The following is a 19117-nucleotide window of genomic DNA, read 5'->3' as shown; positions in this document are numbered from 1 at the left end:
CTGAGCTCAGCCCATGGTGACACCACCAAGTGACCAATGGAAAATTCACCAAATCCTCATCAGAGACAAGAGAAAATTCCCATGGTATCTGACAGCCTGAACCAACTGCCAATTCCAGATAATTCCATCCATGTCGGAAAAGAGGCTTTTGCATTAGAGCAGAAAAGACTTATCTAAAAGGAGGGCAGGAACAAACAACAAAGTTATTTGGACTCATGCTTCTTGTGTCTGTTAAAAAGGCCAAGAAAATGCACTCCTTGCTCTCCTGACACAGCTCTCTCTGTTCATGATGTGGGGCAGCGAGTGCTGATGTTGTGCAGGAGCTGATGCAAGGGACAGGGACGAGGATGCAGCAGGCACAGTGCCAAGCTGACAGAGGTATGATCTCTGGCAGTGGCACTGAAGGAGAAGAGTTTGCAGTCCGGACAGAAAATGGCTCTGTTATGAATAAGAAGCTTGACTAGGCCAGTGTTCAAGCAGCAATCAATTTATTATTTAATATGGTAAAGTATGAGCAATACAGCGCTGGGTACAGTGGGGGAAGTTTTCTCTCCAACTGCACACCAATAATTGAGAGTTACAGGTATTTATAGGGGTACTCATCAGCTTTTTCAGCAGTTTCTATTTCCAATTTTTTTACTCATCAGCAATTTTTATTCCAAATTATTACATCATGATTCTGTACACTATTGTGATCTTAGTTTCTCAGGATGTATCTCAAAGGAGTATCCCCAGATGGTGATGGTCCAATTTCCGAAAGAAGAAAGACGAATCCCATCTGGTGGGGTCCAGCTCCCCAGATGTGTGTCCACCTTTTAATTGCAGAGACTATAAATCTCATAACAGTGATATCCAGCTTCCCTTTGGTCGAAACCATAAACCCTTGAGGTGATGTTCATCTTCCTTTCTCAAGCTGTTTTTCTCTGCTTCAATAAGGCATGAGATAAGCATATTTCCTTTACATATATTCCAAAGCTATAGTTTCAAGGATACAAGTAATACTCTAAAATTATCCTTCAAAAGGTTATTATTGCAGAGCTTTTTATGGATTAAATGCAAGGAAAAAGCAACATCTTTAACACCTTAATTCCAATGCTCCTAAATCAACCAGGGTTAATTGCAAACAAAAGATATGTTCAAAGGCCTTTTTCCATGCTTTATTTTCCTCAGTTATTATTAGAATTCACAACTCTCCGATTGTCGGGGTCCACAAATTTCGCATTCACAAATACACACGTCACCTGTTTGTACCTGACACGAAACACAGCTTTGCATCTCACACCAGGGACCCCACCAGGCCCCATCAGCTGCTGGGCAGGGCAGGGGAGGCTGCAGGGCCGAGGCCGGGCCGGGCCATGGCTGCAGTTGGCAACATCTGGGCACTGCTGAGCCCTGCCCTGCTGCCAGCCCAGCCCCAGCCAGGATCTGCCGGGCCCCAGGAGCAGCCCCGGGCCAGGCTGGCTTGGCCAAGATTCTGCCACCGTTGGGGTTCACTGGCAAGCCCCGGGATGGGGGAGGAGAAGCCATCGGCCCTGGGCCGTGCTGCTGCTGTGCTCTGGCCTGGATGCTGAGATCCTGGCCCTGTCCCAGCGCAGCCCATCCTGACACAGCCCCAGTGCAGCCGCTGCAGAAACCTCCATCGTAAAACAGCTCCAGCTGCAAGCACCGAGCCCGGCCAGGGTCACGGAACCATCTGCAGGCCCCGGGTGAGATATGAACTCTTTCAGTGCTTCCATCCTCCCTTGAGTGAGAGAAAAGGACTAAGTGCAGGCTCATAGAGGAGCAATATGAAGACACCAAGGTCATTGAAGACGAAGTTGAGTCCCAGACGGGAGGGATGAGGAGATGTCCTGATCTTGGGGCTGAAATCCTCTTGTAAAGCTATGGAGAAGGATGTAATTGATACATCATACTCTTTTTTTCCCCATAACGCACTAAAAGGTATGAGGAAATGACTTATTCAGCAAAGACTTCTATGGCAGCAGCTCTCTGGCCACAGAGAGAAACACAACTTTCCAGGCATTATTTTGGAAAAGCCTTTGGAGAAGATAAGAAAAAAGAAAAAATTCTTAGCTTAACTTGCTGCACTTGGTATTTTAAACAAGTTGAATGTGTTATGGAGATTTGTTTACCAAAGGGTGGGTTCTTATTTAGCCAATGGTGATGATGTTTGGATTGGAGGACCATTTAAGTCCACATGTATCAAACTGGGGTATAAAAGTATGGGTTTCTTAATAAAGATTATTGATCAGCCTTCTGTGAATCATTGAGTCAATGTCTATTATTACCTGGCCAGGAGCCCTTAATGTGACAGGCCTCTATGCTAAAGTAAGCAAATGTTGAAGTAGCTGTGATCGCATGAGAAGTTTGAACAGAGAAAGAGAGAAGAGTGTTGAGACCCTGTGCCCTCATGAAGAGAAGAAAATCTCTGTATTCAGAGATGAAGATAATTTCAGAAATACATGAAGAGGACCTTTGCTCTTCAACAGCTCATCTTTAAACTAATACCCCATAAGCAGACATGGCCCATGAACACAGCTGTGGGAAAAGTTGTGGAAAAAATAGGAGGGACTTCACAATTGCAGATTTGCCGGGCAGCTGCTATTCACTGAAATTGAGAGCAATGAGAGAATTATTTTCTTATGGAGAAGTCTCCATAGAAGGAAAGAGAGACTCCTCTACCTAAGAGAACTGAAGAAAGGCTCTTATACAAGTGGTAAACTGACCGAAACCTTTAGGTTTTGTCTCATTACATTGTCAGTAACAAAGAAAAGGTTTTAGAGAGAGGAGAAGTATTCTAAAAGTTTTGTTCTGATTCTTATTTCTCTTTCTTTGAGTTACTATTAATAATCTTTTCTTTATACCCTTTTAAAGTTTTGAGCCCACTTTACCTTTCTCCTAATTCGATCTCACAGCAGAAAATCAGTAAGAATATTCTAGTGAGTGCACGGGTAATTAGCCAACACTGAATCCACCACACTAATTGATGCATTGGCCAAGAAATCTCATATTGGTGAACTAAAACCACTACAGAGAACTTCCTGATGAACTGCATGAGAGCAGAGGGAAATCAAGGAAGAGCCATGGTTTGTCAGGACTTTTTTGATCCTAATGAGCCCTGTGGTGCATTTGGAGGTGAGCCCTGGAACCTCAGGGCATGAGAGGAGATTGCACAAACCTTTCCAGGTGTCAAAGTCAGAGGAAACACTCAAAGTGTCTCAAAGCATGAATGGGTCCCACTGAGGTCCATCCCCAATGCAGGCTCCTCCTGGACTCCTTGGAGGAGTGAATTGGAGGCCAGGATGGCACTAAATGCTCTCAGAGATTCAGTGTGGAAAGGAAATTCCAAAGTACCTTAAAAACCTTGAGTATTTCAAATCATTGATGAGGCCCACTGAATGTCAGTACAGAGTTCTCAAGGGACTCATTAAAGCAGAAAACTGGGGCCATGATTGCAGAAACTTCTCATTGAGTTTGTATTAAGAGTGAAACACCAAGTACCTTAAAATACCTGAAGTACCTTGAGGCATTAATGAGCCCACTGCGTGTTGTTACTGACAAAGGCTCTCAGGGGACTCATTAAAGCAGATAATTGGAGGCCATGTTTGCAATAAACCTCTCAGAGACTCCAAGGCAAAAGCCAAATCTTAAGCTCTTTGAAAAACTCTGTGACCATTAAGGAGCCCCTAGGGACATTTCTGACCAAGACTCCCCAGGGAATCCTTCCAGCAGATCCTTGAGGCCACTGGGATGTGGGCTAGGGGGGGATGCTGATGGCAGGACAAGGGGCTGACAGTGCCCAGCCTGGCTGGGGCTGTGCCAGGAGGCCCCAGAGCCTCAGGACAAGGTGTCTCCTCACAGCCCTTGGTGGCACAGACCCTGCTGCTGTGCCCCAGGGCACCAAGACTTGGCTTCTCTTTGTCCCCACCTGTCATCACTGCCTCCAGTTCTCTGCTCTGCCTGGGGCCTGGAGACACATTCTCTGTCGTCTCACTCAGTGGGACCCATTAAAACTTCAAGAAACTTTGGAGTTGGATTCTGACTTGGAGTTCTGGAGAGGTTTATTCTGCTCCTTCTCAGGGACTGATATTCAGGGCCTGAGCACAAAGCCCCAGAGGCTCATTAAAGTCCTTGTGCTGTGTTTGTGCTGCTGAGCTGGGCTGGGCTTCCAGCACAGAGGCAGCTCCTGTAGAGCTGCAGAACCAAGCAGAGCTTCAAAAACACATTTCTCTTGATGAGCAGCTCTTCTGCCAGCCCAGCAGGGCTGGGGCACTGCCTGCAGCCACCCCAGGCACAGCACAGAGGCCCAGAGAGCTTCAATCAGTCAGGGCTGGGAAGGTGCTACAAAGTGCCTGGGGCAGAATCATTGCCAGCCCTTGGCACAGGAACCTCTGGCTTCAGGACAATGCAGCTGCAGCTCCTGGAGCCATCTCCTGCAGCTGGAACATCCCAATGCTTACAGACTCTGTGAGTACAACTCTTGAGTATTTCTGGTGCAGGGGAGGTGAAATGCTCATGAAGCTCTGACATGCTTAGGGGTTCAGATCAGTCATGGAATATTTCCAAGACAAGAATTTTGATAAGAACGTGGAAATTTCCAAAGATTTTGTATTCCATTTCATACTACTGGTTGAAGGCAGGGAACGGGGTATAAATATTAACGGCTGATTATGAATTTTGACTAGTGTCTGAGACATTTGAACTGTTCCTATTAGTGATCAATAGGTTCACGGGAGATCCCTAATGTGCTTGTAGCCACTCTGCCCATGGACAGCACCAGCATCACTTTTACTCTTAACCATCAGGCTCACTCTGAGCTATCCTTTCTCCAAGCTGCAAACAGAACCTGCCCCCAGCCAGCGCCCTGCAAACAGGCAGGATTCTGTCAGTCCAAGGAAAGTGCACAGAGATTTGGGGTCTGTGAGTGCTGGCAGGGAGAGATCAGGCACAGGGAAACACCTGCGGGAAGGAAAATCTCCTGGAAGCAGAGAGAAGATCAGGCAATAACAGAAAACAAAACCCAGCAATGCTGTGGCAGGGAGCGTTTAGAGACGTCCACAGGATCCCCTCCAGTGCAGTCCCCTCCCTCTGAACAAGCCCCCTCCCTCCTGTGCCCCCAGCCCAGCCTGTGCCCTCAGGGTTGGGGCTCCAAGGCGTGCAGCCCCTCCTGTGCAGGCAGAGCTGCAGCAGAGCCATGGGGCAGCTCTGCAGCCCTGAGCCCATTTCCCTCTGCAGAGCACAGGGCTGGGAGCAGCTGCCCGGCCCTGGGGGCTCTGGCAGGGGGCACAGCTGGCTCAGGGTGATGCTGTCCCCAGTGCCTGGCTCTGGGCAATGCTGTCAGTGCAGCCAGGGAAGGAGCTGCATCTCCCTCAATCCAATGCCAGCATAAGGACACTTGGAAATGTCCCTGAGATTTCAGTCCAAGTTGGGAGCTTCAATCCTGGATGCAAACCTGTCCGAGAACATCTCTGAGTTATAAGATTAATGGGGAAAGGAAGAGGTGTTGTGACATGGAAAATGCTGCTGGGTTGGTGAAATGAGCAACATGAGTCCTTGGCTACAAGTATGAAGCTGGGCTGTGGTGGATCCATCTGCTCTCAGCAGTACCTGGTGATATTTTATGGGCAGCATAAGAAAGTTATTATCCTTCACCTGAGGATGGTTAAAGCCCAGAGAAACTCCCAAGAGAATAACATGACAGACCATCTCCCCTCACGCTCCACTCATCATCTTGCCTCAGGGAACTCACTCTGTTCTACCAGAGGGCAGCAGAAATACTGAGGGTTTGATATCCAAGAATACCAGGAGAGACATGGGGGAAGCTTAAAAAGAAAACCACAGAACTCTTAAATACAGAAGTGTTTCTGTGTGTATTTCAGGGGAGGGTATATGGGAAATATCTTTGATTTTGGTTACAGATATCTCTTCTAACTCTTCACTGTCCTCTTCTCCATGAACAGGTCCCCATGTGCAGACACAGCAAATGTCCAACAGCAGCTCCATCAGGCACTTCCTCCTGCTGGCATTGGCAGACACGCGGCAGCTGCAGCTCCTGCACTTCTGCCTCTTGCTGGGCATCTCCCTGGCTGCCCTCCTGGGCAACGGCCTCATCATCAGCGCCGTAGCCTGCGGCCACCACCTGCACACGCCCATGTTCTTCTTCCTGCTCAACCTGGCCCTCACTGATCTGGGCTCCATCTGCACCACTGTCCCCAAAGCCATGCACAATTCCCTCTGGGACACCAGGGACATCTCCTACACGGGATGTGCTGCACAGGTCTTTTTCTTTCTGTTCTTCATTGGAACAGAGTATTTCCTCCTGACCATCATGTCCTACGACCGCTACGTGTCCATCTGCAAACCCCTGCACTACGGGACCCTCCTGGGCAGCAGAGCTTGTGCCCACATGGCAGCAGCTGCCTGGGCCGGTGCCTTTCTCTATTCACTGCTGCACACAGCCAATACATTTTCCCTGCCTCTGTGCAATGGCAATGCCCTGGGCCAGTTCTTCTGTGAAATCCCACAGATCCTCAAGCTCGCCTGCTCCAAATCCTACCTCAGGGAACTTGGGCTTCTTGCAGTTAGTGTGTGTTTGGTATTTGGTTGTTTTGTGTTCATTGTTGTTACCTATGTACAGATTTTCAGGGCTGTGCTGAGGATCCCCTCTGAGCAGGGACGGCACAAAGCCTTTTCCACCTGCCTCCCTCACTTGGTTGTGGTTTCCCTGTTTGTCAGCACTTCAGCATTTGTTTACCTGAAGCCCCCCTCCATGTCCTCCCCATCCCTGGATCTGGCCCTGTCAATTCTGTACTCAGTGGTGCCTCCAGCCCTGAACCCCCTCATCTACAGCCTAAGGAACCAGGAACTCAAGGCTGCAGTGTCGAGACTGGTGACTGGATGGTTTCAGAGTCATTAAACTGCTGGCCAATTTCTTAAATAAAAAGACTTCTAATAAAAATAATCTTTGATACTTGTTGCTGGTTTGGTTGTGGGTGTTTTTTCCTTTTTAAAATTTTTTTAACTATTGTCCACAAAGGACTGTCATTTCTTGTGCCATTTCTCCTTTTGTTTCTCTCCACCTTCACCATTGCCCCAGACTGTGTCAATGAGGAGCTGGTCATTTGGTGGCTTTGAAGGAACTAAAGGATCTCCCAGCATTGTTTTCACCAGAGATGCCACTTTGCTTGCCTTCTCTGGAGCTGCAGCAGCCATGTCTGTGTGCAGAGCTGGGGACAGATCAGTGCAGGCCCAGCAGCTGTGCCCAGCAGCAGCAGCACTTGGTGTTGCCAGTGCTGCTGCCGTGGCCCTGCCCCGCTGCCCTGGTGGCCCTGGTGTTGCTGTAGGGCCTGAGTGCTCTCGGGGCCGGGCACAGTCCTGGGGGTGGCAGTGCTGGGGCTGCAGCAGGGACAGGCCATGGGCACTGCTGGGGCAGCGCTGATGCCTCAGGCCAGGCCCTGGGGGCTCCAGGCTCCTTGCCCAGGCTCTCTAAAGAACACACCCAGGCCAATGCTCACCACAGAAAACCCCTGTGAGCAGCCCCAGGCTGCCCCATCCTTGCAGGCACAGGCACGGCCACACTGGCTCAGCAGGCCCTGTTTGCATTGCACGGAGCAGGGGGAGCACCCCCATGCTGGTGGCGTGGGGACATGAACCTGAGGAAGCACAAATGCCATCAGCCCCTGGGGCCAGAAAGGGCTGGGGGATGCCAGGGAAACCACTGAGCTTTGTCCTGGCCTCTGCACTCAGCCAGAAAATTTTGTTCCCATCAGCTAGGAGTTTCCTGTCCCACTGCAGACACTGTTGCTCAGAGCCAGGGCTGCCTGGCAGCCACCCTGAAACTGCCCTGAGCATTTCCTTGGCTTCAGCTTTGCTTTCTTTACTCTTCCTGCTATAAATTTCTTCCCATTGCCCACCCCAGGGGGCCTAGAATCAGACAGCACTCAGGGTGCTGCCCAATCAGTGCTGAGCACTGGGGAAGATTCACTGCCCTGCTCTTGCTGGCCACACTATTCCTGATCCATAGGAATGCCAGGGGTTGGATGAGGGAAATGGTGGAGTGGGGGTAGGGACAAAGTCTGATTGATTGTCAGCCATGAAGAGTCTTGATTTTCCTATCTCTTCAGGCTGCATTAGAAGGTGCTGGGGGTCCATATCAATTGGACATTGCTGATATCAATCTACAAACAGGGAAATAAAGATGAAAAAACAGTTCTCTCTTCATTGTTCTCAATAGAGTATGTTCACTTTGAATACACTCCTTGGGGCTTTTATTCTTTGGGTGTTTTAGAAGAAATGTTTGTGACCCTTTTTTACTGAATTCCATAACCGAAGATCTTAAAAAAGAAGAGGCCTATGGAGTATTAAAATTCATCATCAACCTCAAAGTGCCTGAGGATCCATCCCCATCAGAGCAGCAATGAACAGAAATGGGCACAGCTTTAAGGCTGCCCCAGCTTTGGGATGTGCCTGCAGCAGGAGCAGCTCTTGAGGACCCCATGGCTGTGACTCTTATCCTGCCCTGAGCAGATGGGATGGCAGCAGGGGCTGCAGAGCTCTCAGCACCTCAGCCCGAGGGGAGCAGTGCAGCCAGGGAGCCTCCTTTGACCTTGGCCAAGCACCTTCCCCCATGGTGGGGCTGCGTCCTGTGGCAGCTGCAGCTGCTGCTCTGCCCTTGCCAGGGGCTGAGGCCATGGGGCCAGTGCCCAGAGCAGCCTGGCCTGAGCAGAGCTGTGGGGCCAGAGCCGGCTGGGCTGGGCTGGGGAGAGGCCCTTGGTGCTGCCCAGAGCTCAGGGGAGCTGGCAGAGCTTGCAGGGAGCTGGGCTGGGCTCAGAGAGCCTGGCCCAGAAACCATCAGTGTCCATCTCAGCCTGACTGAGCGTGCAGGGGCAGGACTCACGCCAGGCCTTGTAGGGCAGGGCCAGCGCCTGTGCAAGGCATTGCAAACAGGCAAGTGGCCCAGAGAGGAGGCTGCTCTGTGCCCTGGGTGGCATGGACAGAGCAGGGAGGGGGCCCAGGACATTTGTCAGTGCCAGCCTCTGTGCCTAGCCCTTGGCAGCCCTGGCTGCTGAGCCCAGCTTTGGCCTGGGCTGACTTTGGCTGTGGCCCAGCTCCATCCTCCTGCTGGGCTCAGGGCCTGTTCCTGGCCGTGGCCAGCCCTGGCTGCCTCTCTGCTGGCCCAGGGGCCGGCAGAGCCCAGGGCAGGGCTGTCTGTGCAGCCCCATAGGTGCCCCGGGCTCTGCAGGAGCTGGCAGAGGCTGCCCAGCAGCGAGGCCATGGGGTACAGAGCCCCAAGGCTGCTGTGGGCACCACGGCACAGGGGCTGTTCCCAGCTGCAATGCTCCTGGCCTGGGCTGGGCCTGCACAGGGGCTGGGCCACCATGGCTGGGCCAGCACAGGGCCACAAAGGGGCCACGCAGCCGCTGCCGGGGCTGACAGCAAGGCCAGGCACACACAAGCAATTGCTGAGCATGGCCTGCGCTGGCCAGGCCTGACTGTGCCAAAGGCAGAGCTCAGCTGCCCTTGGGGGCTGCAGCAACACTCCAGAGCCCAAAGATTCTCCATAGCTCTGCTGAAGACCAAGGCTGCAGGAGGGAAATGCAGGGCTGATGTGGGATGGGGAGGGCATTGAATTCCAGCACACACCTCAGCTCTCTGATGATCCCGGCAGCATGCTGGGCCCTGTTTCAGACTGGAGCAGAGCAGATGTTGATAGGACAGGAACCCTGCAGGGCTGTCAGGGACCTGCAGCTTGCAAGGTGCTCTGCTCTCCCTCAGGTGCTCTCAGACAGATCCATCCTAGGTTGGCACCTCAGGGCACAAATGGCACTGCCTGCTCATGGGCACACAACTGATGTCTGCCTGGAAAGGGGCACAGGTTTTAATACCTGTTAGTTTCATAATATACCAGCAAGTCTTTTTTATCTGAGTCACTGAAGTACTTTTAAGAAACGGCAAACTTTTCCCACCAAGAACAGGAATTTCCTGGATCTACTGGATTCTTCTACTGATGGCAGGAGAAGAAAGACTCATCTTCCCCTCTACCTTTTTCCACTGACATTCACTCTAATATTTAATGAACCCCCTTCCTTCAGGTGTTTCCAGCTGTCCTGTTTAAATAGCTATGTCTAAGAACATCTCTTCATTTAGAGCAGCTGGATCTATGTCCTTTCCATCACTCCCAGATTTTCTCATCCAGATGCTCTCTGGTCATTCAAGGGCCCATCAACTGACTGGCTTCATGCAAAACCTTTCTGTGCCTCTGGGTGTCACCAGTCCCTAAGCCCAAAGGACACAAACCTGATGAGTTGTGCTTCCCACTGCAGGGGCATTTGGACCTTGGCTCAGCACAGGAGAGCTCTTCATCCCCTTTCTCTCTTTTCCTCCCTCTGGGCATGGAGGGAGCTCCTGACTTCAGCGTGTGACTCGTGTGTGCAAAGAGCAAATCTGGGCAGAATCGGGGCAGGGAGGGTTTGGGGGGACCTTGGGATCTGTGCTGGGCACAGAAGGTGTTTTCCATTGCTCTCAGGCTGTTTGCTGTGAAAAGCGGATTTAGTATCTAGCAGAGGAATGACTTTTGCATTTGATGGAGCTGTGCCTCCCCTTGGCTTTGTTAGCTGACAAGAAATGAACATCACTCTGTGTCTCAGGCAGCTTCTTCTCCAAGGAAAGCAGGTGGGAGCTGGAACCAAGGAGCTGAAAGCTGCAGGTGCAGCCTGGGCTGGAGGGAGCTCAGATTTGCACAAGGCTGCTCTGAGTGCCAGGGCTTGGATGGGGGAAATGGTGGGGTGGGGGTAGGGACAGAGTCTGATTGATTGTCAGCCACGAAAGGTCTTGATTTTCATATCTATTCAAACTGCATGACGAAGTACTTGCATTCAATGTCAGTTGGAGACTGCACATATTAATAAATTAACAGGAAAAACAAACTAAACAGAACCTAAGAAATCTTTTCTTGCTGTCTTTTTAAATATCATGTATTCACTTTGAATCACTACTGAGATCTACCTAACTGCAAATGTTTTGAAAATTAAAATCAAATTATTCCCAGAGGCTTGGCTTGTTAAAGTGTTCTGAATGGTAATGAGCCCTGAGACTCTGAATTCCTGCACTGAAGAGCTGAAGGCTGAATAAGCCTCTGCAGCAGGAAAATTCAGCAGCAGCCTCCAAGGTGCTGAGGATGTCAGCAGCCCCCAGTGAGGCCATCCCTGACAAGAGACCGTGGGGAAATGGGCAGACAAGGAGAGTGTCCCTGGGGCTGGGGCAGCACAACTCAGAGGCACCAGTGGCTCCAGCTGGGAACTGGAGTTTGGAATGTGGCTGGGAAAGCCCTGCCTGGGCTGGGCCAAGCAGGACAGACAAGCCCTGACCCCCATTCCCCAAACAACTCTCCCAAGAAGCAATTTAAAAGAAATTACAATTGTTTGTGTACTCTGAGTTGGACTTCCTGGAGAAATACCAACAAGAGATTCTCGGAGGCTGAAAACAACAAAACAGCCTCTATTGGGTACTTTAGAAAATCAGAGAAACTTTGGCAAAAGATTTATTATGACATTGTAGTGGTTTTGGTTTGTTAAGTCAAGATTTTTCTAATCTTGAGATTTCCTAATTAATGGATTGATGAATGTGGTGGGTTTTAGTGTCGATTAATTATTTATATATTTATTTTGTTGTGAGATAGGATTACAAAAAAGGTAAAGTAGCCCTAAAATTTAAAAAGGGTATAAAGAAAATGTTATTGAAAGTAAATTAAAAAAGAAAAAAGTCGTAAGAATTAAAATAAACTCTTTAGTACACTTTTTTTCTTTACATCTTTTTACTGACACTATGAAGAAACTAAACTTAAAATTTCTAGTTAGTTTATTATTTCTAAAATAATCTCTTTTTTTTAGATTTCTTTGGGAGAGAAGTTTTTCTTGTTAAGCTTATGGAGTTTTTTTGCAAGAGGAAATCATAGGTTTTTTGTGGTTCTTAATTTTGTCATGGATAGCAGCTGTCTGGGGAACTCAGTTATTGTGAAGCTGTTTTTATTGCTACAAGCTTTTTTACATCTTGCTGATGAGCCATGTCAACTTATGGAGTATTGTTTTAAAGATGAGTTCTTTAAAGGTAAAAGTTTTTATTATTTACTTTTAAAATTATTTTTAACTCTGGGAATAGGGATTTTATCTTAGGGGATAGTGGATTTTTTTTTTCCCTGTTTAAACTTTTGATGAAATTACGGTTTTTTTAACAATTTTTTACTTTAGTATGGAGGTTTTTGTCAGATATAAATTTAAATTTTTTTAATAGTTTTTTTGTGTTTTAAAGCAAAAGAGTTTTTTCTTTATAGTTTGTAAGGGGATTTTAGTTTTAGCATTAAGGCGATTTTTCCTTTTTTTGGGATTTAATTTATTTTTTACTGACTTTTATGGTTTTTTATTTTTTTTAATATGCTTGTATTTTGTTTTTTTCTTATACTCAAGAGGGGATTGAAGAGTTGAAAGGACTAACACCTCACCTGCGAGTAACTTGTGGTGGAAGTTGTGGTGGGGTTGTGTTAAGATTGGTTTTATTGTTTGTTTTTGGCTTTTTTTTTGTGTTTTTTAGTTGTAGGGCTATTTTGTATGGGTTGTAGGTTTTAGGTGTTTTTTGTTTGAGTTGTGTTGGGGGGAGTGGACTTGATGGTAAGGTTTTAATACCTGTGGCTAGCTTTGTTCTGGTTAGGGTTTTGTAGCCACTTTTGTTTTCCTGTTTGGTAGTTGTTGGGGTTTGGTTTGGTTAGAATTGGGCTGATGGGGAGAGGGGCAGCCTGGGGAGTGGGGAAGCAGCTCAGCCCACGGCAGGGTTGCTTGGTTGGTTTGGTTTGGTTTGGTTGAGATGGGGGCTGGGGCCAGGGCCCGCTGCTTCTTTGTTGAAAACGATAGAGGAGGCTCCTGGGTTTTTTCATCTTTAACACATGTGTTTCACAGAGGTGTGTTCAGTATCTTAGTGGTTTAACAGATTGGCAGCTACACAAAAAGTTTTGTATTGTTTTTTAAAATTCTTCTCTTGTCAAAATACAGCAGACATTCAATCAACAAAAAACACTTCTCAAAGGATTGACTGGGCCCATTCAAATTCATAAATTCTAAGCCTGTTCAATGTAATGTTAATCAAAATTTGCAGGTGTACAGAAACAGAAGAAGAAACACAAAGAGAGAAAGAGAAAAAAGATACAGATGAGCACACACAGAGCTACCAACTCCTGGATTCCAGCAGTGTTCAGATGGAAATTCCAAGAGGAGCTAGGGTCAAGATGTGTGCTTGCCTTGTGGTCAGCCTTCAATACCCCTGGGTCTCCCTGGGCCCTTCCCCCAGGTGGGACTTGGGCTCATTTGGTCCCTCAGGAGCTGGGCTGGGGGCTGCAGAGGTGGCTGTGGAGCGTTGCCTGTGCTGTGCCAGGGACTGGCAGCCACTGCTGGGCTGGGATAGAGGCTTTGGGGAATTGGGGTTCCAGGGCAGGGCAAGGCTGGACCTGCCCCTTCCTCCCTCACACATGAAATGTTTCCAGCCAACAATCTCCTCTAGTCTGTCACAACAGGCAATGTTGGAGGTGGAACCCCAATTGTGGCCATGGGTACCTGGCTGAGAAGGACAGTTCTTTTCCATAGGAAGGAAAGCACAGAGCCCCAGTGTTTGGAGAGCCTCACTAGGCCAAGGCCTGGCAGACCTGTCAGTAATAACAGATTTTGTCTGGGAACAGTCTTTGAATTCAGGGAATTTTGGAGGTGGAATCCAATTTCAACCATGGGCACCTGGAAAAGCAGGACAGTTCTTTCCCATAGGACAAAGAACACAGGGCCTCCCCCAGTGTTTTGGGTACAGGTGAGACATGATTCTTGTGAAACCATTGCCAGCCAGACTTGTCCTGGCAATATTCCTATGGGAACAATCTCTGGGATATAAGGAAATTTGGAGGTGAAATCCCAATTCTGGCTATGGGTGCCTGGAGGAGAAGGAGAGTTCTTTTCCATTGGGAAGGAAAGCACAGAGCCCCAGTGTTTCAGCAGCACATGAGAAGAGACGCTCAACATGCAAAGGTCATCTGGACCAGTCAGGCAGCCAACGAGAGGCCAAAACAGCCAGACCTGTTTCATGTTCCCTTGCTTTTATGAGGCCTTGCAGTATCACCATGGTCTCCTTGGTTCCATGGGGCCCCGCAGTATCATAATGGTGCTTTGATTCCATGGGGGCCAGCAGTGTTACAATGGCCCCCAGGTTCAATGGGGTCCCAGAGTGTCACAATGGTCCCAAGGATTCCATGAGCCCTTGCAATGTCACAATGGTCTCCATTGTTCCACAGGCACCACAATGTCATGTGACTCCTCTGTTCCACGAGGTCTGCAATGTCACAATGGACCTTTGGACCCCGGGGGTTTGCAGAGTCACAATGGTCTCCTTTGGCTCCACAGTGTCACAATGGACCACTGATGACAAGAGGCCCTGCAATGTCACAATGGTTGCTTCCATGCAGCCCTGCAGTGTCACAAAGGCCTCTTGGTTTCACCAGGCCTCACAGCATCACAATGTTCCTCTTAGTTCTGTGGGGACCCCTAGGGTCACAATGGTCTCACTGCTTCCATGGGGCCTCATACTGTCACAACGGTCTCCACGATTCCATGAGTCCCAGAGTGTCACAATGGTCCCTTGGTTCCATGAGGCTGTAAAGTCTCTTAATGGTGTCTCCATGATTCCATGAAGTCCTGCAATGTCACAATGGACCTTTGACTCCATGGCATCTCACAATGTCCCAATGGCCTCTTGGTCTAATGACACCCCAAAGTGTCACAATGGTCTCCACGGTTCCATGAAGCCCCATGGTGTCACAATGGACCCTTGGTTTGATGGGGCATCTCAGTGTCACAATGATCCCTACATTCCATGGAGCCACACAGTGTCAGTACTGTCCCCTTGGTTCCATGAGGCCCAGCAATGTCACAGTGCTCTCCATGATTCCATGAGGCCCCACAGTGTCACAATGGTCCCTTGGTCTCACAGGGCTCCACAGTGTCACAATTTGTCCCTTGGTCTCACAGGGCCCCACAGTGTCACAATGGTCCCTTGGTCTCACAGGGCCCCACAGTGTCACAATGGTCCCTTGGTTCCATGGGCCCTGTGCTGCTACATTCTCCCCTCCCCTTCTCAGGCCGCCCTGCCAGCTGAGAAATGCTCCTTGGGCCTGGGCCTTGGCGAACAGTCCCAGGCTCAGCTCCTCTGCAGCTCATCACAAACACTGTCTGCTCCAGGCACTGCTGCTGCCCAACCAGCTCCTGGTTCCTTTAGCAGCAGCCCTGGGAACTGTTTTTGTTCCCTCAGTGGCACAACATCCCTGTTCTCACCCTGCCAAAGAAAGCTGTTGGTGCCAAGTGCGGCCAGGATGAACCATTGCTGGGACTGAAGCCCCTCTCTTGGGGCCATACAAACAGCGCTCCAAAAGGAGCCTTTGGAGCTCTCCTGGGCCAGCGACTCCCTCTGAGTGGGGCCTCTGCCAGCCGGGAACTCTCCCGTTTGCTGCACTCGGGGATCCCAAACAATGACGGAGCCTGGGCCGATCCCCCCACTCCTCCAGGCTCAGCCCTTTGCTGGGGACATGCCAAAGCATCAGCAGTGAGCATTGCCTGCCCTCAGGGGAATTTCTCACAGTGGCCTTGCACTGACTCTTTGTGTCTGTGTGCACACAGGAGTGTCTGTGCTGGGGAAATGTGGCAAAATGCTGCTCTCTGAGGGGTTTGAGAGCCTTGGCTAGCTGAGTCAGCCAGGCCTGTAAGTGAGGTTAAGTCATGAGGCCTAAGCAAAGTTGAATGCTGCTAAGAGTTTTTCCTTTGCTAAGTTATAATGTTTAATTTAGGTTATTGGCTAAGTTAAATACTCTTAAGTGTTATACTACTGTTAAATCATTAAGTCATAGCTTTTAGGTTAGATTAAATAACATTAAGTGCTGTATTTTGCTAAATTGTGAAGTTGAAGGTATCAGTTAAGGTTAAGGTCCAAGTTCAGTTCTGTCAAATTTGGGCTCTGTTAAGTGTCCTTGTGTCACACACACACACACACACACACATGCACACACGGACAGTTTCTGATTAATTTCTGCTTTGATTGCCTGGATTTGATTTGGTTTTGTTGTTGCTTTGTTTCCTTGGTGTGCCTGAAGTGCCCAGTCAGGAGCAGAGTGACTCTTGCCAAGGAACTTTGTGCTGCTGTACCTTAATATTAAATCTGTTTTTTGCTGCTCCCTTGCTGGGGATTTTTTTCAGCGCTCTCAAGGCCTCGTTTGTAACAGGGTGAAGGAGCCCTGGCCCAGGCTCTGGCCCTGGGGGACACAGGGACGCTGCCAAGGCATCCCTGTCCACCTGTGCCACTCCCAGGGCCCCGGCCCCCCATCCCCGTGTCAGGCTCTGGGGTCGATCTCGTGGAACATCCTCGGGGGGAGGCTGTGGGGCCGGGGTCGGGGGGACCCAGGGGGACAGGGGACCCCGCTGTGCACGAGCAGGGTTGGACTGCTCTGGGGGAACTGTGAGGGGGGCCGGGGCAGAGTGACCTCCCCAGGGACCTCACACATCCCCTGTGATATCACACAGCCATCTGTGTGATGTCACTCTGCCCCGTGATGTCACACAGCTGCTGTGATTTCACACTGCCCCTGTGATGTCACACAGCTCCTCTGATGTCACATATTCCCCTGTGATGTCACACAGTCACCTGTGATGTCACACAGCCAATGTGATGTCACAGCCAACTCTGGAACGTCACCCTGGAATGTCATGCAGCTGCACTGTGATGTCACAAAGCCACCCTGTGATGTCAGATTCTGTTCTGTGATGTCACAGCCTGCTCGGTGATGTTACACAGCCAACCAGTGATGTCACAACCAACTCTCTGGTGTCACAGAGCCACCCTCTATGATAGCAGGAGCTGCTCTATGGCCTCACACCCTTCTCTATGATGTCACAGACAGCTGTGTGATGTCACAACCCCTCAGTGATGCCACAAGACCCGCTTTGTGATGTCATACTAACACTCTTTAATGTCACAGCACACACTTTGACCTCACAGCCAGCTCTATGATATCATAGAGCCATGCCATGATGTCACAGCCTGCTCTGTGTTGTCACAGAGTCCCCTCTATGATGTTGTAGCCTCTCAGTGACCTCTCACAACAAACTCTGTGATGTCATAGCCCAATCTGTGGCCTCACACAGCCTACTCTGTTCTGTCACACAGCCCTTTGCAACCATCACAGATGCTCTGTGCCTCTATGAGATAGCCACAGAGGTGCTGCTGTGACACAGCCCCCTCGGGGACATCCCACAGCCCCTGCCAGTGCTGAGCCCCTGTGAGCTCTCTCTGTGCCCTGCTGGTGTCCCTGAGGGGCCCTGGCAGTGCCCCAGCCCTGCTGGGCTGGCACAGGAGATGCTCCTGGCCAGAGCTGTCTCTCTGCAGCGCTGCCCTTGCCAGGAGCTGCCTCTGGGCCAGGAGCCCAGTCCAGCTCAGCAGCACAGACACAGCACAGGGACTTTAATGACCCTCTGGGGCTTTGGTGCTCTTTGCATCAGACCCAGTCCCTCCGAGAGGGCTCAAAAAAATTTGTCAGGAACTCAATGTAAGATGGAAACACTGAAGTTTCTTGTACTTTAATTAGATCCCTGTGAGGCAAAAGACTGAGAAAGTGTCCCCAGGTTCCAGGTAGAGTAGAACACTGGAGGCAGTGAGGACAGGTGGGGACAAGCACGGGACAGGTGTCTCTGATGCTGAGCAAAGCTGTGCCTCTGTCCCTGCAGGCTGTCAGCATCCCCTGGCTGCCCCACCTGGCTGGGCCCTTCCTTTGCTGACAGCTCTGCCTCCTGCCTGCCTCTGCCTGCCCACACAAAGCCTTAGGCTGCTCCAGGCTCCTGCTGGGGGACGTGCTGCACCACAGCCCTGCCCTGGGAGAGCAATTTCACTCTCCTCATGTCCAGTCTGGACCTCCCCAGCTGCCCTTGCTTCCATTGTTTCCTTCTCAAGCTTATATCCTCTATGAAGAAAAGCTCCAGCCTCTCTGAAACCACCCATCCATCCCTCCCAGACTATTCCTGTTCTGTCCTCAATCTCCACACCACTGAGACCACAGTCCAGAGTCTTTACCTGCTGGTTATGGGATGAGGCCTTTAAACCCCATCTTGGGAGATTTTTGGAAAAAAATAAGGTCTGTGAAAATGGAAAAATAGTGGTCAAAGGCATTTTCTCCTAAATCTTGCCATGACAGTGAGACAGAGTAGAGGTCCATTCTGAATTAGGTGAAGTGTCTAGGAGAGGTGAAAAGTCTGTGAGGCCAAAGCTGAAGGAAAAACTCGCATGCTGAGACAGCAAGGAGACAGAGAAAGAAAAACAGAAAAGACCAAGAGGTCAATTGGCCCCCGCCCTAGGAATTCCTTTGATAAAGAAGAACTGGCGATAAATGTCACGCGGAATGAATATGTATGAACCTATTGTGAAACTGTATGCATATGCATTTGGAAGGGTGATAAAAGGAGACCTGAGGTCTTCAGGGGTACGCATGCCTTTTGAGGAGAATTAATTTTCTCCGCATGTGTCCGGTGCCATAAATAAACAAACCGAGCTTTACAACTTTTACAAAGTTGTGAGGTTTCTTCTTTTCTCCGCAAAACATTATGGCGAGCCAGCCAGGGGTTCTCTGTCCCCGCAGGGGCAGGGGGGATAGACGGACCTCCAAGGCACGCCCTAGGATTTTTTTCCTGGTGAGGCTCCGGTTGTCTCAACTTGCCACCTGCGAGGACAGAAAACGACCTGCTGGCCTGCAGAGGAGAATACGGTATGTACTGAGGGGCCCCTGGGGGAGGGAAAAGAGAGCAAATGAGTAAACCACCCAGAGACGTCTGGGTATAGCTGATGGAGCAGCTGTATTAGAGACGGGGTTCATCATTCTTGTAGAGCAAAACCGGTAGTGGCTCTGGGGGTGAGCCGGGTGAACCCGTGTATGTGTGTGTGGGGGTTCATCGTTCTGATACAGCAGAACTGCTGAACCTGTGTGTGTTTTGTTTGTGTGTGTGTGTGATGTCTGGACACTGTGTCACTGTATGGTCAATGCATTGTGTGGTCAGTG

The 19117-nt window shown here is 49.7% G+C and overlaps 1 protein-coding gene and 1 pseudogene across 1 annotated transcript; one reads left to right on the top strand and one right to left on the bottom strand.

Annotated features, from left to right (window-relative positions):
• Positions 1-19117, bottom strand: part of LOC131096528 (zinc finger protein 850-like) — a 438808-nt pseudogene that overhangs the window by 114012 nt on the left and 305679 nt on the right.
• On the top strand, positions 5984-6916 carry LOC131096535 (olfactory receptor 14J1-like). Its single transcript, XM_058044869.1, has one exon. It carries the CDS (start codon positions 5984-5986, stop codon positions 6914-6916), a length of 933 nt encoding a protein of 310 aa, XP_057900852.1.

Source organism: Melospiza georgiana, unplaced genomic scaffold (assembly GCF_028018845.1).
Source record: "Melospiza georgiana isolate bMelGeo1 unplaced genomic scaffold, bMelGeo1.pri scaffold_51, whole genome shotgun sequence".
NCBI lineage: Eukaryota > Metazoa > Chordata > Aves > Passeriformes > Passerellidae > Melospiza > Melospiza georgiana.
The sequence above is the reverse complement of the archived record's forward strand: the minus strand, read 5'-3'. Positions and strand labels throughout refer to the sequence as shown.